At 40.8% G+C, this 18,166-nt stretch overlaps 1 protein-coding gene across 2 annotated transcripts in view; it reads left to right on the forward strand.

The window, feature by feature from the left end:
* The window catches only part of GRM1 (glutamate metabotropic receptor 1), a 407,028-nt gene that overhangs the window by 333,749 nt on the left and 55,113 nt on the right, over positions 1–18,166 (forward strand). For both annotated transcript variants that reach the window (XM_043888557.1, XM_043888558.1), the window contains exons 5-6: positions 3,321–3,567; positions 8,170–8,338. In XM_043888557.1, coding sequence (XP_043744492.1) covers positions 3,321–3,567; positions 8,170–8,338 — 416 coding nt within the window. The remainder of the gene's footprint in view (positions 1–3,320; positions 3,568–8,169; positions 8,339–18,166) is intronic.

The raw sequence follows: 18,166 nt of genomic DNA on the forward strand, positions 1-18,166 counted from the left end.
ACTGGAGTGGGTTGCCATGCCTTCCTCCAGGGGATCTTCTCAACCCAGGGATCAAACCCAGGTCTCCAGTGTTGCAAGTGGATTCTTTACCATCTGAGCTACCAGGGAAGCCCAAAACAAGAAATTGGGGACACGGAAAGGATTTCTATCTGGGAGAGCCTCACAGGGTCCCGCTCCATCTCACTAGGTTCCAGGTGTTGAAGTGCCTAGCCCAGAGTTCTCTCTGCTATACCACTCTGCTGGATAGCCATCCTAAATTAGGCAGCAGATAGAATAGCCAAGCCTTTGCCCCACCACCGTGCATTTCCTGTTTTCAGAGGGTATACAGTCTGTTTCTTCTCCCGTGGAGGCTCTGCATGCGGCCACACTCAGGCAGCAATTTATAGCCCTGTTGTGTTCTTGCAATAAGAACAAGATTACTATTTCGAATCAAGGTAGCTATTTTCACATTCCACTATGAAGTAGTTAGGCAGGTATTCTTTTGAAGGTAAATAAACACAGTCAACCATGATTATTTGATTCCATTAAGTATATTAGAAAAAGTAATGGTTTAATGATACCCTAGTGGCCTGTAACAGTTAACGCACCACAGAAAATGAATCATAAAATCCCCTTCTCACTAATAACTCTGCGACTAGTGTTATTAAAAAGACACCAAACTCCCGGGAGTCGGAGTGTTTTCACCTTCCCACTAAGTGACAATATTAGTTGGATTCTGTATTCACTGGTCATGAAAATATAGGATCTTTGGGCAACAGGAAAACCTGTCACATATTCTGTCTGTTGATGAATTCTTGCAACATCATCTGGGACCATTGCTATGGTAAAGAAAATGGTCCTGTAAAGGCCATGTGATTTTTCTAACTCAGTGCCAAACCTTTACAAATGCTGGTTCATCCTCAGCTGGGGTAGAAGCTGGAAAGAGACTTCTTACTGACAGCAGGCACACCCCCTTCAAGTGCAGACCTAGCGGACTGGTGGTAGGGAAGTACATGTGTCACTTCAGATTTACACAAGCACACAGGCTGGTTGTATTTATTTGGAAAAGGGTTTGCATGACAAATATTCCCTGAAGACACGTGCTTAGCTTCCTGGTTCTCTGTATGATAAATACTGACAGGATGGGCTTCTTCATCTTAATTGGAGTGGAGTTAGTGGTAAAGAACATGCTTGCCAATGCAGGAGACCTGGGTTCAATCCCTGGATCAGGATGATCCCCTGGAGAAGGAAACAGCAGCCCACTCCAGTACTCTTGCCTGGAAAATTCCATGGACAGAGGAACCTGGTAGGCTACAGTCCATGGGGTCCCAAAGAGTTGGACATGACTGAGTGACTTCACTCACCTTACTCATAACATTAGTAGATAGATACAGGTTGTTTTGATTTGATAATTGTTATTAAAGGTGCATTATATACATATTGATAATAGTTATCAAAACAAAAACAAAACAGCAAACTCAGTGGTCATAAGGTTTGTCCCCAGTAGAAAACTTTCTAATTGGTAAAGAACAAATATTTTCTTATTGTTTGCTCCCAGAGCTGACTTTAATAGCAGCCACTTCAAATGGATGGTTTTAGTAGAACTTTCCTTTAATAGTTGCTAGAACTCTTTAAGAAGGCAATGGCACCCCACTCCAGTACTCTTGCCTGGAAAATCCCAAGGATGGAGGAGCCTGGTAGGCTGCGGTCCGTGGGGTCGCTAAGAGTCGGACACGACTGAGGGACTTCACTTTCACTTTTCACTTTCACGCATTGGAGAAGGAAATGGCAACCCACTCCAGTGTTCTTACCTGGAGAATCCCAGGGACGGGGGAGCCTGGTGGGCTGCCGTAGTCTGGTGGGCTGCCGTTAGCGGGGTCGCACAGAGTCAGACACGACTGAAGCTACTTAGCAGCAGCAGCAGCAGAACTCTTTAAGTAACTGCTACATTGAAGGTTATTTTGTCATCCAATTTTTGTCTATTTTTTTCTTCTTCTTTAACTGCTGGTAATTTCTCTAACAGCTTTAACATCTAACACTTGCAGGTTTCGAACAGTCTTTAAAGGCTCATTTAAAACTTATCAGACATATGGCATTAATTTATCTCTTTTATATCCTGATATAATATAGAGAGAAAGCAAACTAACATTTAAGATCCAGGGGTTCTGGGTGACATAAATCACCTTATTTCAATGGCTTCTTAGTTTTTGCAGGGAGGATGTTTGTTTTCTGCTTTATGCAACTTCTATACTTATTATGCACAGTTCGATTCTAAAATGCCCTTTCTGCCTCTCTTGCTCCTATTTCTTTCAATTAGGAAAGCTGCTTTAGAAAATCACACTCTTAACAATTTCCTATTAAGCAGCACTGGAAGATGAGTTAAAATTGAATTCTTCCCCCCTTCAACCTGGCCTGGGTATTTCAAATCTCACTCACAGGATAGATGCAAATGTATATTTTTTACATTTTCAAGTGTACCTAAATAGATTAGTCTTAGAACTCTTTATAAATGTCTTATTTAATCTCAAGCTCAACATCAAAGTCAAAACTCTTTACCATTTCTTCTAAACATTTCAAGTTCTCTAAGTTCCTAAAATATTCTGCTATTATCCAGCCCAGGCACTTTAGGGTCTAATGACCTATTTAGGCTGTCATCTGTGACATGGGTGGGAATAATGGCAGAGGTTTTGAAATTCAGAAATAAAGCTAAATGTTTAGATTAAAGGTGTAGTGTAACTCTTCCATCAAGAAGAATTTTACGTGAGTTTCTGATAATTAGCGAATCTTATTCAAATATTTCTGTATAGCAAATCATATATAAGAAGAAATTCATACTAACCAGTTCATTTCACTCTTGGTTTTTGTGATCTTAGAGATGATAAAATTAGTGGAATCATCAAAAGAAAATATTGAGGTTTAGATAATGCACGAACTGATTTATGACAGATTGTGGATTGTCACAAAAGATATAAAAAACACTTTTCCAGGACTGTGATATACGGAGACTTTTAATATAAATCTCTGTGAACCCAGAGGAAATAAGAGTTATTTTCGTTGCTCCTTAAGGATTTCCTTGAAATATGTGAATGTTCTTTATTTTAACCTCTATGGTGTTTGTTTTATATGTTATAAAGCCATTATTGAATTCAGAAAATAAAACTGAATAAACTATTTGAAGATAGAATATACTATCTATCTAGAGCTAGTCACAAATACAAAGCTTAGACAGGTATGTTTGGCTTTCCCTTCTTCTGAGAGCCCTGAAAAGCATTTGAGAATTAAACATGTAGGTTTAAGCTTCATGACTGCAACCTTGGAAGTAATCTGTTTTTATGTTACAGGCAATGAAAGCTTAGAAGAGAACTATGTCCAGGACAGTAAGATGGGGTTTGTCATCAATGCCATCTACGCCATGGCACACGGGCTACACAACATGCACCAGGCCCTCTGCCCCGGCCACGTGGGCCTCTGTGATGCCATGAAGCCCATCGATGGCAGCAAACTCCTGGACTTCCTCATCAAGTCCACGTTCATCGGTGTGTCTGGAGAGGAGGTGTGGTTTGATGAGAAAGGGGATGCTCCTGGAAGGTAAAGCAGACCTTTCCATAATGGATCCAAATAACCCTGTGATCCTCTCTAAGCCAGACAGATGGACACTCTGGCTCCTTTAGGTCACATGTTTTCTGGGTGTCATGAGGGTAGATACAATTAGATAGCTAAAAAGATGGGGCTAATGTTAGATGGAAATGGCATTATAAAACATCAAATACTTATTGGTAAACACCCACAATCCTACATCCTGCTAGTGTCAACCCCGTTCCCCCAAAACACACTCCACTATCATCTTTGGTCTTCCCCCAGAAGGCCCAGCACCTTCCTGCAAGCCCAAGAAACCAGACTGAGTATATCGGAGTAGCAGAACCTTCCCTGGCACTGCCAACATCTGGTCAGCATGTTCTGATTGATCAATCCCAATGCTATACTGCTTGTGGAAAATTTTAATCTTATCTGCTTAAAGATCTTAATATATGAAGAGAACCATATGTGTCCCTTTTTCTCAGGCTACCTTATGTTCCCACTAACATGTTTCTTGGAACAAGAAAGAAAAGAATCTTCTGCCTCATATTGAGTCTCTATGGCTTCCAAAGAATAAATCAAGAAGCAAAGGAAAATTAAATCTAACTAAATGTATACATATATATTTTTTTTCCCAAGTCATTTTATATACTCTCTCCTCTGCAGTATTTGCTTTTATAACACCAATTAGTCCCTATGTAATTGGTATATAGAGGATGTTATCAGTATAAAGAGTAGTTGTATTCATTCATAGGGATTTTCTTAGGCAAAGGATGATCAGAATAGTGGGATAAAAATTAAAACCTACAACAGGAAAGAAAAAAGGCCCTCAGTCTGGCTGCTGCACAGAATGCCCACAATCTCTCTCTCTCTCTCTCTCTTTTTTTTTTTTTCTCATAAGCCCTGTTATCTTTCAGTATGAAAGCTTGCAGAATGGGAGATTTTAGAAAAGCATATGTTGTGATAAAATGGAACAGCAAATCATTTAATCCTCATTGCCACAGGCATATTATTATCTTCTTTTACAGATGATAAAGCTGAGTGTCAGAGAAACTAAGAAACTCCCCTAAAGTCACCCAGAAAGTAGCTGGTAGAGGCAGTGCCGTTTGATTCTGAGACTTGTAATCTTTTTGCAACATTGCATTGCCTTTTAGCTAATCCTAAAATTAGGCAAAGTTGCTGACAACCTTCTTAATGTCATTTCAAAGGGACTGTAAGAGACTATTTGACCCTAAATAATTCTCCACATATCTCTTCCTTTCATGGAAGCTTAAAGTTCTACATTTAGCGAGTGCCTTGTGGGGCCTCAATGGATTCTCCCTACTAAAATCCAACAGCTCCAGGAAGGATAAATGATATAGGTAATAGTCAATAATTAAAGCCATGGATGTATCAGATTCCTTCCAAGATGCCAGTTAGGTGGGAGCAACTTTAGATGGAGATGAGAGTGGGAAGGACGGAGTGACGCAGGGGCTGGGCATGTGGAAGGCATCCAGGAGCTGAGCACCTTAGGAAGTGGTACCAGATGGCACAAGTGGGTCTAAGATGCAGAACACTGACCCCCTCCTCCCACCCCCCTTTAAACCCATGGTTGTAATCCTGGGTTCTACTTCAAACCAGCTCTGTAAAGGATTGGATTGGGGATGGAAACCTTCCTTCATGATTCTGTAGCATACACAATGTGTCTAGGACAGGGCCAGGTACATTTACCCCACTGCAGAGATATAAGTTTCCACCTCCTCTCTCTATCTGTAAATCATCTAAAATATAGACCCACAATTTTAGCTTGTTTCTCCTTCATGTTTAATTAAGTATTTGAATCATGGGTTTCCCCCTGGGTTCCTTTGCAAGGATCATTTCCTCATGTCTGAAATTGGTCAGCTTAATCTATGTTCCGTTTCTATTTCAACCACTTCCCTCTGTTTCTATCTCCTGTCACACCACCATTCATGCTTTTGGTCCCTCTTGTAATTATTTTAGTTAATCATCATGAAACAGAAATTGAATACATCAAAAGAATGCTACAAACTTCTAATTTACAGCATAAGGATATTCCAAATAAGTGCCAACATGCTGAGAAGGGACTGTGGGTCAAGAGGAAAGAGCAGTGTTCATTAACACACACTGCACAGGGGACGGCCTGTCTTTAGTAAGTCAGTATTTTTCTCTTGGTATCATCAAGTTTTGTTTTTTTTTCCCCTCTAGTTTTTGGGACTTTTTCAAAATATGTTTTCATGCCAAGATATTGTGAATTTTTCAGTTTCTAAATGCTAATAAAGTGTGAACTTATTTCTCCTATTGAAATGGGGAAGATGAAATATAAGTTTTAAGGAACTGATTCATAGGAAAAAGATATTCTAAAGCTAGCATTACACCTAAGCCTTCATTCAAAGTATATAAAGAGATTTAACAATGTAACATGGAGTAAAACATAAAGATGAAAGGAAACGGAAAAGGAAACTACTCATACAAAGCACTCACAGTAGGCTCTGTAACCAGGGTTGGTGGTTTGGATGGTTTAGTCACTCAAGTCGTGTCTGATCCTTGCAACCCCATGGACTGTAGCCCAGCAGGCTCCTCTGTCTATGGGATTTCCCAGGCAAGAGTACTGGAGTGGGTTGCCATTTCCTTCTGCAGGGGATCTTCCTGACCTAGGATTAGAACCCAGGTCTCCTGCATTGCAGGGAGATTCTTTACCAACTGAGCCACCTACCATAAGAAGTGTAAAATATGGAAAAATATTGGAGGTATAGATTAGTATCATTGATCAGCGGGATGAGTGCGAGCTGTCTGCCTACAGTTAATACCCATGTGGTTATCAGTCAGAGAGCTACTCTGAGAACATGCTGGTTTGTCTCAGCAACCAGAGGAATGAGAACCCTCTATTACCAAAAACCAGAAAGCAGAGAGATGAATAATGCACTCCAAGGGTGCCATTCTCTCTTCTTACTCCAAGTAAGTTTTGTTCATCTGGAAAAGTGGAGCAAAGACTTTCTTTACTCCCCTAGAATCCCCTTTCCCTTTAAGGGGTTGCTATTTATAGAAACTGCCAGAATCTGGTTGTGGAGAAGCCACTAGCAACCCTGTGGGTAACAGGATACATTTGCGCATTATTAAAAACAGGCAGCAAAGCTATGAAAAGATGTTAGTTGTCTAGATAAAGAACTGGTGGTTCAATGGTAAAGAATTTGCTTGCCAAGCAGGAGATGAAGATTTGACCCTTGGGTTGAGAAGATCCCCTTGAGAAGGAAATGACAACCCACTTCAGTATTCTTGCCTGGAGAATCAGATGAATAGAGGAGCCTGACAGCCTACAGTCCATGGGGTCGCAAAAGAGGTGAACACGAATTAGTGACTAAACAGTGACAAGATAAAGAACTAAGCCAGACAGAGCCAGTAGATTTCAGATGACAACCAAGGCTAACTGGTAGTAGCTTCCCGGGGTGTTGGGCTGAGAAGGATTTTGAGTCTGAATCTGGTTTGTAGGGAAAGAATTCCAGGATGACATGACAATAGGCAGGAACATAGGGGGGAGGAGGAAGAAAGCTGAGAAAGGGAAATGGCTGTGACTACACAAAGATGTTTTCACTTTCCTACAGAATGGAAATAACAAGAGTATTTTAGCATATAAATAATAATAGTACTACAAATGTGAATATGATATAGTGATATTGTCTTTTATATACATTTCTCTCAATTGTGAAACACTTTTTTTTAACCTACTCTATGTAAGTAAATTCCCACAAGAAGCCCATGAGCCTTAAAGAGTTTACTGACATTCCAAAGTCATGCAATCTACTGATAAAATATTAGAAAAGAGATTTCAGCTTATACATTCTAACATCAAATCTTGTACTTTTTCCATCAAATTGGAACATGCTCTCTACTGCCTTCACTGGGAGACAATGAATCTGGCCCCCAGAACACACACAGAAGATTTCTAAATGTAGATTTTACCGCTGTGTAGCATCGCAGCATTTAAATAACTGAAATAACTGACACCGATTATTTGGATTCAGAAATGTTTGTCCTAATCAAGGAAGAGACCAGTTTAAATGTCAATGCTCAAAATGTTAAATCCTCAACATCCTTGCTAATTAAAGATGCATTTCTCAGAGTTCTTGCTCTATTAGCATCTAAAATAGGTAAGACTCCAGACTTGATAAGACTCACCTGTTTTAATCCAGTGTAATTAAAGTAGCAACTGAATGTGAAAAATAAATTTGTAATAAAAGTATTTAAGCTAAAAATTAATGTTCTGAAGAATTGTCACTTGATCAAAGAATAATCTGGTGAATAATGATTTGAAGGATATGGTGGCCTACCCAGCACATATAGAATTATTTTCAAGAATACACAGAAAGAAAAGTACAAGAGTAATATATTCTTTAACAAATATGGATGATACAGAGACTGAAGAATGGAATACACATTTTGGAAAATCACAGGACACATAACTAAACTAAATAAACTAAAATATTGACAGTAGCTCATGTTAGGACATGGGATGTTTCTAACTTTTATTTCTCTTCTATTATTATCTATTTACCAAATTCCTTTAGTTTCTACATCATGTCCGTATGCTCCAAGACACACATGTTGTTTTCTTTGTAGGTATGATATTATGAATCTGCAGTACACAGAAGCCAATCGCTATGACTATGTACATGTTGGAACTTGGCATGAAGGGGTGTTGAACATCGATGATTACAAAATCCAAATGAACAAGAGTGGAATGGTACGGTCTGTATGCAGTGAGCCTTGCTTAAAGGGTCAAATCAAGGTAAGCCAGTCACATATGCATTCTTGGACAGTGTCCTTGAGGAGACCTCCTGCCTGTGCATAAGTGAAGAAAAACACGTTTTTCTTCAACAAGACAGTCCAGAAAGGGTGTGCTAGGCTTATTGTTTCTGTTCTTGTGTTTAGCGAAAATTGAGAAGACAAACCAAGATTGGAAAATTAAATAGGAAAACCATTGGGATATTTAGAACAGTCTTTATTTGCATCGCAATGATGAGCTGTGATCTTAAATACAATACAGAAAGCAAGGGGATGTGAATAATCAAATTAAATATTGAAACAGAAGTAAAGTTGGAAGCCAAAGCCAGTGATCCTGCTTAGTCATAGTTCTAGCTATTGTTAAAGAAAGCAGAAGCTGAGTAATGCCAAATAAGTGTAAAACTAAAATAAAAGAAGTTGAAATGAGGTAACACAGGAGCACTGCTTACCACTTCTCTTTTCTCTACCAAGTTCTTTCATTTTCCTGAAACTATTTTCCAGCCAAAAGAGAGTCCTCACTTTCTAATTATTCCCAGAAACTTTCCAGGTTAGGGCAAGTGAGTGACTGTGATATCACTGTGTATTTAAAACTAGAGTAAATAACCATCCTATATTAGGCTTTTGGCCGAATGCAGGTAGAGAGGAGTCTTGGTGTAGAAGGCATGGAAAAAGCAGGCTCTGTATCCCATGCTATTTAAAAACCAAACTGGCTCATGCGGTAGGAAATGGAGCATAGAGGGGTGATTATGAACTGGCAGAAGTGTGGATTCAATGACCTAATAGGTCTTTCTCATCTCAAATTTTCTGTGATTCATCTCTGGGAGTAGACAGGACTGTCACGTAAATGTCACAAACCACAGCTGGGGCTGGAATGGACACTGTGTGAGGCTCCTGCTCTCCCACCATGCCATCATGCTGCTATGCCATTCATGGAATTCACCCTGAGAGATATACTTAGAGGTCTTTAGGGCGAGAGTCTAATAGTGTTGCTGCAGCTGCTGGACCCACCACTTTATCCCTACTGATCAAAGAAGGTGGAGGATCTGGGACCCACAACATCTAAGAAGAGTTGTGCAGGTGGACTCAAATTCTCAAGGGAATCAGTCACTTTGAGCATGAAAAGAACTCCTGAGGCAACTCACTCTAGTTTCAAATGTCAGCACCTTCTCTGCAGATGTGATATTAAAAATATTTAGTACTTGTCATTGGAAAAGACCCTGATGCTGGGAAAGATTGAGGGCAGGAGAAGATGGGCAACAGAGGATGAGATGGTTGGATGGCATCATCGACTCAATAAACATGAATTTGAGCAAACTCTGAAAGATAGTGAAGGAGAGGGAAGCCTGGTGTGCTGTAGTCCATGGGGTCGCAAGGAGTGAGATGCAACTGAGCGACTGAGCACCTGAACAACAATAATTGTCATGACAACTAGCCAATCAGAATGAACTCTATTTTAGTGCTATGACAGGGTGCTGGAGGCCTCCTGTCATGCCCATGGTTAATCCTTGAGTTGTTGGATCACGGGAAGATTTAGATGAGGATTCCTACCTGAATAGGGTAGTATGAGGCAATCAGTAGGCTTGGAGACACCGTTGGTTTCCACCCAGTGTAGAAGGAAGTCAGTAGTATAAGAATGGCTCCAACCAAACCAGTGCGTGTGGGCCATATGGCAGTGCAGATTCTCCTCAAGAATCCACTTCTGATTCTTACTCAGGTGGAATTTTTCACATGAGGCTGCCCGGTGGTATTAGGAATATATCCTCTGAAATTGAGAGAAACCTAAAACTTGTCCTTGACTCTTGCTACAGGATCTCAGACCACAGGATTCTGGGTTCATCCTCTTCTCTGGATGGTTGGGAAAACCTGGACTTCTGTGACCTAAAATCTTATGGTTGGGACAACCCAGAAGCCCTGGGCTTTATGCTCTTCTTCTCTGGTAGCTAAGACGGTAAAAAGCATCTGCCTACAATGCGGAAGACCTGGGTGGGGAAGATCCCCTGGAGAGGGAAATGGCAACCCACTCTAGTACTCTTGCCTGGAAAACTCTGTGGATGGAGGAGCCTGATAGGCTATAGTCCATGGGATCGCAAAGAGTCGGACACGACTGAGCAACTTCACTGGTGGTGGACTGATGACCTGCAGGAGGTCACATGTTCATCTCAGACCTCCTTCTCAGCCTGGGTGACAGAACTGCATTTTTAGTGCAGAAAACTACTATGAAAAAAGTTTATGGAACTACAAAGTTTGGTTTTTCAGAATATAAGAAAATCAAATGAATGAACCGGAGAAGGCAATGGCGCCCCACTCCAGTACTCTTGCCTGGAAATTCCCATAGATGGAGGAGCCTGGTGGGCTGCAGTCCATGGGGTCGCTAAGAGTTGGACATGACTGAGCGACTTCACTTTCACTTTTCACTTTCACGCATTGGAGAAGGACATGGCAACCCACTCCAGTGTTCTTGCCTGGAGAATCCCAGGGATGGGGGAGCCTGGTGGACTGCCATCTATGGGGTTGCACAGAGTCGGACATGACTGAAGTGACTTAGCAGCAGCAAACGAATAAACAAGCAAACCCTGGCAAGAGAAAACAATTCATTCTGAAGATGCTCTGCACTCCAGCTCCCTTTCAGAATTCCCTCCTGTTCTCTGACTGCTGGCAGGCCGTGAATGGGAGCTCACATTGCCATGTGTAGTCCCATTTGTACTCTCCAGAGATAGACCCTCCCCCCAGGCCCCCAGTTCAGAAGAAAGGCTGTCTGCATGCATCTCTAAGTTTGATACTCAAGTATTTCTGGCATTACATTTGCATTTACACCCATGCAGTGTTATCAAAAGAGATCCCAGAAATCATTGCTGAGTCACTACAGAGCACTTGCTATAAATGACAATCTCTTGGGGTCCAATTTTGGTAATACCATGTACCCTGCAGGATGAAAGTACGCCTGTTCTCAATAGCATCTGGAGTGGAGGAGAGGGGGGATGTTTGTTTGCTTCCCATAACACCATGAGAGGTACAGAAACAAATGATATCTGAATCCCATTTACCAAGTAATAGCATTTATATTCTTCCATTGTCAATTTGCCACCTAGCAGGTTCAGGAGGCAAAGTGAGATCTCTCAGTAGCTACTACAGAGACTGGAAAGAAGCAACGTAAAAGGTGATGGCAGGGCTTGCACTTGTATTAACTGAGAAGCATAACCTTTGGGAAAGGATTATTCATTTTAAATGTCAAATGTCACTTCAAATGCTGAAATAATCATTTGACTTGTTTTATGGTAACCCATAAAGCTTTCTTATGGTAATTTCCTTTGAAGTAGCTAGAAGTCCAGTTTTCTTATGTTATTGACTTTTAGAAATATAAATTATTGTACAAATGTAATATTTTAGAAAGGAGAAATTGATTTCAGTCATACCACAAACAGAGGTAAATAAAATCAATCTTTCATTGTTGTGTTTTATGGGTACAGTCAGGAAAGAAAGGACCCACACTAGGGGGTTCAACAGAGGGAGTTTTACATTAAAAAAAAAGAAAAAGAAAAGAAAACTGGTTATAAAAGTAAGAGGGGGCACTGATGCAACTCAGAGATGAGCAGCGGCAGGAATTACTCCCACACCAGGACCAAAGCGACACAAGAAAGGTCGTAGATACTACCTGAGACACGTCCGGAGCTTGAAGGAGGAGATGCCTCAATACGAGGCTTCTCTTCTCTCTGGCTCTTCAGTCTCCCATTAGGTCCTCCCCTTCTTCCAACGCTATGGAGAAGACACTGGAAAGAGAGCCTGGAAAATGTAGTTCACAGGTCCTTAGCTCAGGTTCTCTTGAACCCTGAAAGCTAAGCAAGGCTTAAGTGCTAATATTTTATTGGGAGACAGGATCCCAGGGAAGCAGGAGTGAGAGGAAAAGGGAATGGAGACATGGAAGCATGGAAAAACACCTCCCCCACTGAGGTGACGCATCATTGGGCAGGACACTGCCTCACTGAGCACAACTCAGCCTCACCAGATCTCTGGACAGACTTCTCAAACTGTTCATTGGAGCAAGGAAAGGAGAAAAATGTATACGCTCCTGCTATTCTATTTTCTGCTTCCTGCGGTCAACGTTGCTCACAGGAAGTGACGTCACCTGACCCATCTAGGCGGCTACTGGGGCAGCCAGAGTTCCTGTCCTGTTAGACCTTCTTCAGATTTGGAAGCAGTGAGGGGAGGGGAAGCAGCTGTGGGTCTTACAGCTCCTGCTGCGGTGAGTGTAATGGAGGCAGTTCTGGACCCCAGTGCCGCCTCCATGAGAGAGAGAGAGACACCTGGAGATGCCTTAAGATGACACAGTAGTGGCAGAAACTGAGGTGGAGTTGCAGAAGTATCCAGAATGCCCAAGAGCATGGCCAAGGGCCTGACACAGATCAGGCAAAAAGAATCTGAGACAGCACATAAAATGTGGACCACGGGTCTGCAAGTGAACAGCAAGTGCCTGGTATGTGTGTTGGTCTCCCACACCAAGCCTGCTGCTCTTTTCCTCTGTGTAGGGAAGGCAGGAATGAGGTAAGAAGGGATGAAGAGGCAAAGCAAGTGAAGTGAAAGAAAGGAGCGGAGGGGCCGTAGAGACGGGGGACTAACATTTATCAAGCATATCCTTGTGCAAGAACAATAATGGATGTTTTACTGACATCATTTAAATTCTTCTGAAACAACTCTTTTAAAAGAGGTATTATCACCCCATTTTATAGATCAGAAGTCAGAGGCCCAGAGGGCTTGAGTCACTTGCCCCAAGCTTTCTCAGCTAGCAAATGCCGAGCTGGGCTTAGAGCCAACCCAAAGCTCTTATCAACCCACAGCCACATGTTGTTCAACCATCTTTAATTATATGAACTGGCATAATTCCTACAAATTTCAGTTGCGGAAGCTTATTTTCTCAATAGTTCACAACAAAGTTATAAATAGAGATCCACTTTAAAAATGCTAAGGGAAACCAGAATCTAGAGTTAAGGAGGCAATAAGTATTAGAAGGCAGTTGGAAGACTCTGACAGAGATGGGGAAACTAGCAGAGAATCCCAGGGAAAGGGTCCTGGAGTTTGCTCCCACTGGCCTCCTATTCTTTCTTTTCCCCTCTCTTCTCTTCTGTTTTTTTCTTCCCTTAAGTTTGTTTTTGGATTCTTTACTGGTCCATGGGGTTGCAAAGAGTCGGATACGACTGAGCGACTGAACTGAACTGAACTGGATTTGTGAGTTTCATCATGGAGAGTAGGGACCTCCACTTCCCCTTCTTCTGACCTGACCAATCAAGATAGAATTACGGAGACATTATGTGAACATGGACTATATCATAAATGATTCTTCATTACACGTGCCATATTATCATATAGTAAAATACACCTTATGTAAGGTGAAAAAAACCCAAATACACCTGTTTTAACAGACTGTATACTTCAGGACTGAGTTAACTATTTTTTCCCTGAACCATTTGAAAGTGAGATGCAAATATCATGAAACTTCATACCTCAGCTTTTGTTTTCTAAGAAGAAGGGCAATTCTCACATGGCTATTAGACCAGCTAAGAAAGTTAGCAATAACATCATCAACTACAGTTGTCCTGTCCTCCTCAGCCTCCTCTTTCTGTGAATCAAAGCAAACTACCCATTTAAGTTGTTCACAGTTAATGTTGATGCTTTTGAACTATGGTGTTGCAGAATACTCTTGAGAGTCCCTTGGATGGCAAGGAGTTCCAACCAGTCCATTATAAAGGAAATCAGTCCTGAATATTCATTGGAAGGACTGATGCTGAAGCTGAAACTCCAATCCTTTGGCCACCTGATGTGAAGAACTGACTCGTTTGAAAAGACCCTGATCCTGGGAAAGATTGAAGGCAGATGGAGAAGGGGACGCTAGAGGATGAGATGGTTGATGGCATCACCAACTCGATGGACATGAGTTTGAGTAAGCTCCAGGAGTTGGTGATGGATAGGGAAACCTGGTGTGCTGTAGTCCATGGGGTTACAAAGAGTCAGACATGACTAAGTGACTGAACTGAACTGATAGTTAATGTAACCAATGAAGTAAAGACATGGTTATTATGTAATATCTTCCAAAGTCCACTGGAGGATAGCAGAGTCTCAATAAAAATTGTCCACAGAAATATAAAAAGTTTTTTATCTGAGAAGCTTAGGATTGCATAACATTGATATGATCTGTCCCAGCTACTAAAGCCATATTGGCTAAAATTTTGGAAACAGTTGAAGAAAAAATATTGAGGGTTTTATTATGTATGTGAAATCATGAAATTACTATAGTCTCTCTGGGTGAAGAGGAAACTTTACTGGTCATGATGAGAAATTCTGTGGAATCACCATTAATTTATTCACAGTCACTCTGATGGCTTCATCTCTCAAGCTTTGACCAGTATTTAAGCTGGTCTCCTGGCTACTGAACTTTTTGATGATCACTTTAGCCTTGCTGGGCTTCCCTGGTGGCTCAGATGGTAAAAAATTCCCCTGCAATTCAGGAGACCGAGGTTTGATCCCTGGGTGGTGAAGATCCCCTGGAGAAGGGAATGGCAACCCACTCCAGTAATCTTGCCTGGAGAATCCCATGGACAGAGGAGCCTGTCGGGCTATAGTCCATGTGGTCGCAGAGAGTCGGACATGACTCAGGGACTAACAATTTCTTCCTTTCACTTTGGCCTCAGATCTAGCTTGCCTGCCACTTTTGCAGACAGGTGCTTGCTGATAGAAGCTGCCACTGAGTTATGTGACATAGAGCAGAGAAGGAGCCCAGCAGATCTCCTGTATCTTGCAGGTGGCTATGGCTGAAGCAGGCCCTGAAGTCTTCTTAAAGTAAACATTTATTGGTGCATTACCCACATAGAGAAAAGTAGAGGAGGAAGGCAATAGCATGAATATGCAGAGAACTCTTACTTTCAAGTCTGCTCTAGCTGATCCCACTGCCTATAGCTCTCTTTCACCAGATGTATTCAGAGTTTCCTCCTTTCCTGCTCTCAAGTCCTTACTCAAATGGCACATTTTTCTTAAAAAATTAATTTTTACTGGAGGTACACGACCTATGTTAAGGCTTCACCTTAGTGAAGCCTTACCTGACCACCACATGCAAAATTGCAATCCCCAGTTACAGGGGCCTGCTCCCTAACAGGACTGGGACTAAGATGAGGCAATCAGAAGCCTACCATGCAGACACTAAAGAGATCTGCTCCCCCAACCCCGACTCCACTCAAGATCTTGCAAGTGCAGGGTGGACCCCACATGCTGAAAGGTTTAGGCGCCTCTAAAGTCTGATTCTTAGGCCTCTTGCCTCCTATTGGTCCCTGTCCTAAACCGTATTCCTCTTTCTCGCTGTGTTTTTCTCAAAGCCCTTCTCTAGAATGAGAATGTCTCAAAGATAATGATGTGATCTATTCACTGACAGTCTCTAGCCTTGAGGTAGAGCCTGGCACTCTGAATGCATAATGAGAATGAATGAATGGCTAAATGATTGACTGCATTTGCCCTGCAGAAGCATTTCATTCCTTCTTCTATTGGTATACTTACTCTACTCTGTCAGAGTTTTGAGCTTCTTAACCTCAGTGATCGTCAGGTCTTTTCATTTATCTGTCCCCATGTATCGTACCATGTCTGGCACACTGGGTCACTAAATAAAGGATAAGTGAGTAAATATCTGCCAACTTCTGAGATGTAATTTTGGTTCTTTGCACAACATATCATCACTGTGATAACTGTTTTTACACTAGGAAGAGCCTAGATCTTGACAATAATTGGAGGTGATGTGACTGAGGTTTGCACAAGCTGCTGACCCCTCTGCAGCTCTTCCCTCACCTGCAAAATGTACATAATTAACTTCACTCAATGGAGCGGTTGTGTTAGTGTAATTCTGTACAGAGTTCCTCACACATGGGCTGGTTCAATATATGTCCATTTTTGTGATCATTTTATATTCCTATATGATTTTTGCTACATTTTCCCTGTAATAAATTACAGTGTAGGGATTTTCCTAAATTCATATTTTTCTATAGTCCTTGCCAAGCTTTCAATCCCTCCTAGTTTTTGTTTAAATTAATTAAATTTAAAACAAAATTAAATTTTGTTTAAATTTGCTTAAATTCTTCATTTTCATTTCTTCTGTTTATGTCCTACACCTTATTATTTCTCTCTTTCCTTTTTCATACATTGTTGAATAATTAATATGTGCCAAGAACTGTGTTGGCACTGTGAATGCAAAGGAAACCTAAACATCAGCTGGTTTTCCTACAGACCTAATTAGGTAGGACCCATGTCTTTATTCTGTTTAGTTTTCCAGGGATTCCCTCCTGAAGAAAATGTCTCTGTTTTCTTTACTGTATTGGTACTTTTCCTTCATTATATTCTCCTGATGCTGCTTACTTTCTTTTATCCTTTTTCTAAATAAAGCTTAAACTAAAAAAAATCCATTTCAAGTTATTCAGAAATGTATTCATAAAAAAGAACACTTGATTCCTATGGCATAAATAAGACTCCTACAGTGTATATGGAATTGAATCATAGCCTTGTGTGAAGCAGCAAGTCATCTAGTCTTGCTAACAATAAACAGAGCACCAGTACATAGGATGTAAAAGGAATCGAAACAGTTCTTGTGTCTTGGGAAGTCTTGGTCCTTCAAGGAAAATTTCAATGAAACATTAAAGCTCTTATCATGACTCAGAGCTGTCATAAAAGTGTTTTACTGTAGCAAAAATGAAACAACACTTTATTCAGTTATTGACGCTATACTACATGCAAAAGAAATATCACTTAGTATAAAAATATAAGAATAATTTAAAATATTTGTGATATGAGGAGATGAAAACATAAGAGACAATAATTTAAGAATTTTTTAAAGTATCTGAATGAAGCATATCTGTCATATATATGTGGGTCCTCCCAGTAGCCCAGATGGTAAAGAATCTGCCTGCAATGCAGGAGACCTGGGATGGATCCCTGGATTGGGAAGATCCCCTGGAGGAGGAAATAGCAACCCACTCCGTATTCTTGCCTGGAGAATCCCATGGACAGAGGAGCCCGGCGGGCTCTGGTCCATGGGTTCACAAAGGGTCAGACACGACTGAGTGACTAACACTACTACTTCTATCATATACATGTGACACAGTTAGTGGGCAAAAGTTGACTAATTTGTGGTAATAAAATACCAACTATATCTTATTAATAATTACAGAGGATTTTAATAGTTATTAATTTAATTATTTAAATTTAATTAATCAATTAATTAATTTAATAATTATTAAATAAGATAATGTTTCAAAGGGTTCACTGCATCAGAAATACTTCCTGGAGCCTGTGTCAGGGCTCAAATGTAGTGACATAGATGAACTGATGGAGGAAAGAAAGTTCTCTGAATGGAAAAGAATATTTTTTCTTTTATTAAAATATATTTATTTCTTTACTATATTGTTGCATATTAAAACCATGGATTAAGCAACATGCACGCTCTCTTGCCCTACTTAAAATCTGTTCTCCAAATGGTAGCCATAGTAATCCCTGTAGAAAGAAAGTCAGAAGAAAAGTAAATCAGATGATGCATCTGCCCCACTTGAAACCTCCCTCCAAAACAAACAGCTATATAGACACTACTGAGAACATAATGTCTGTTTGGTGGACTTATGTAAGAAATTATTAGCAGTCAGACTCAGGTGCAGGAACAAGGACCGGGGTCTAAGTAAACGCCTGACCAAAGAGCTTATATTTTGAAGATATTAGAAAAGGGAGGCACTAAATTTCCTTGAGTGGCTTATTTACATTTTTAAAGAAGATTCAACTAAACCCTTATTCAGAGGGCACCTACTGTGTGTTCTTG

The sequence above is a fragment of the Cervus elaphus genome, chromosome 26 (assembly GCF_910594005.1).
Source record: "Cervus elaphus chromosome 26, mCerEla1.1, whole genome shotgun sequence".
In the NCBI taxonomy this organism is placed as follows: Eukaryota; Metazoa; Chordata; class Mammalia; order Artiodactyla; family Cervidae; genus Cervus; species Cervus elaphus.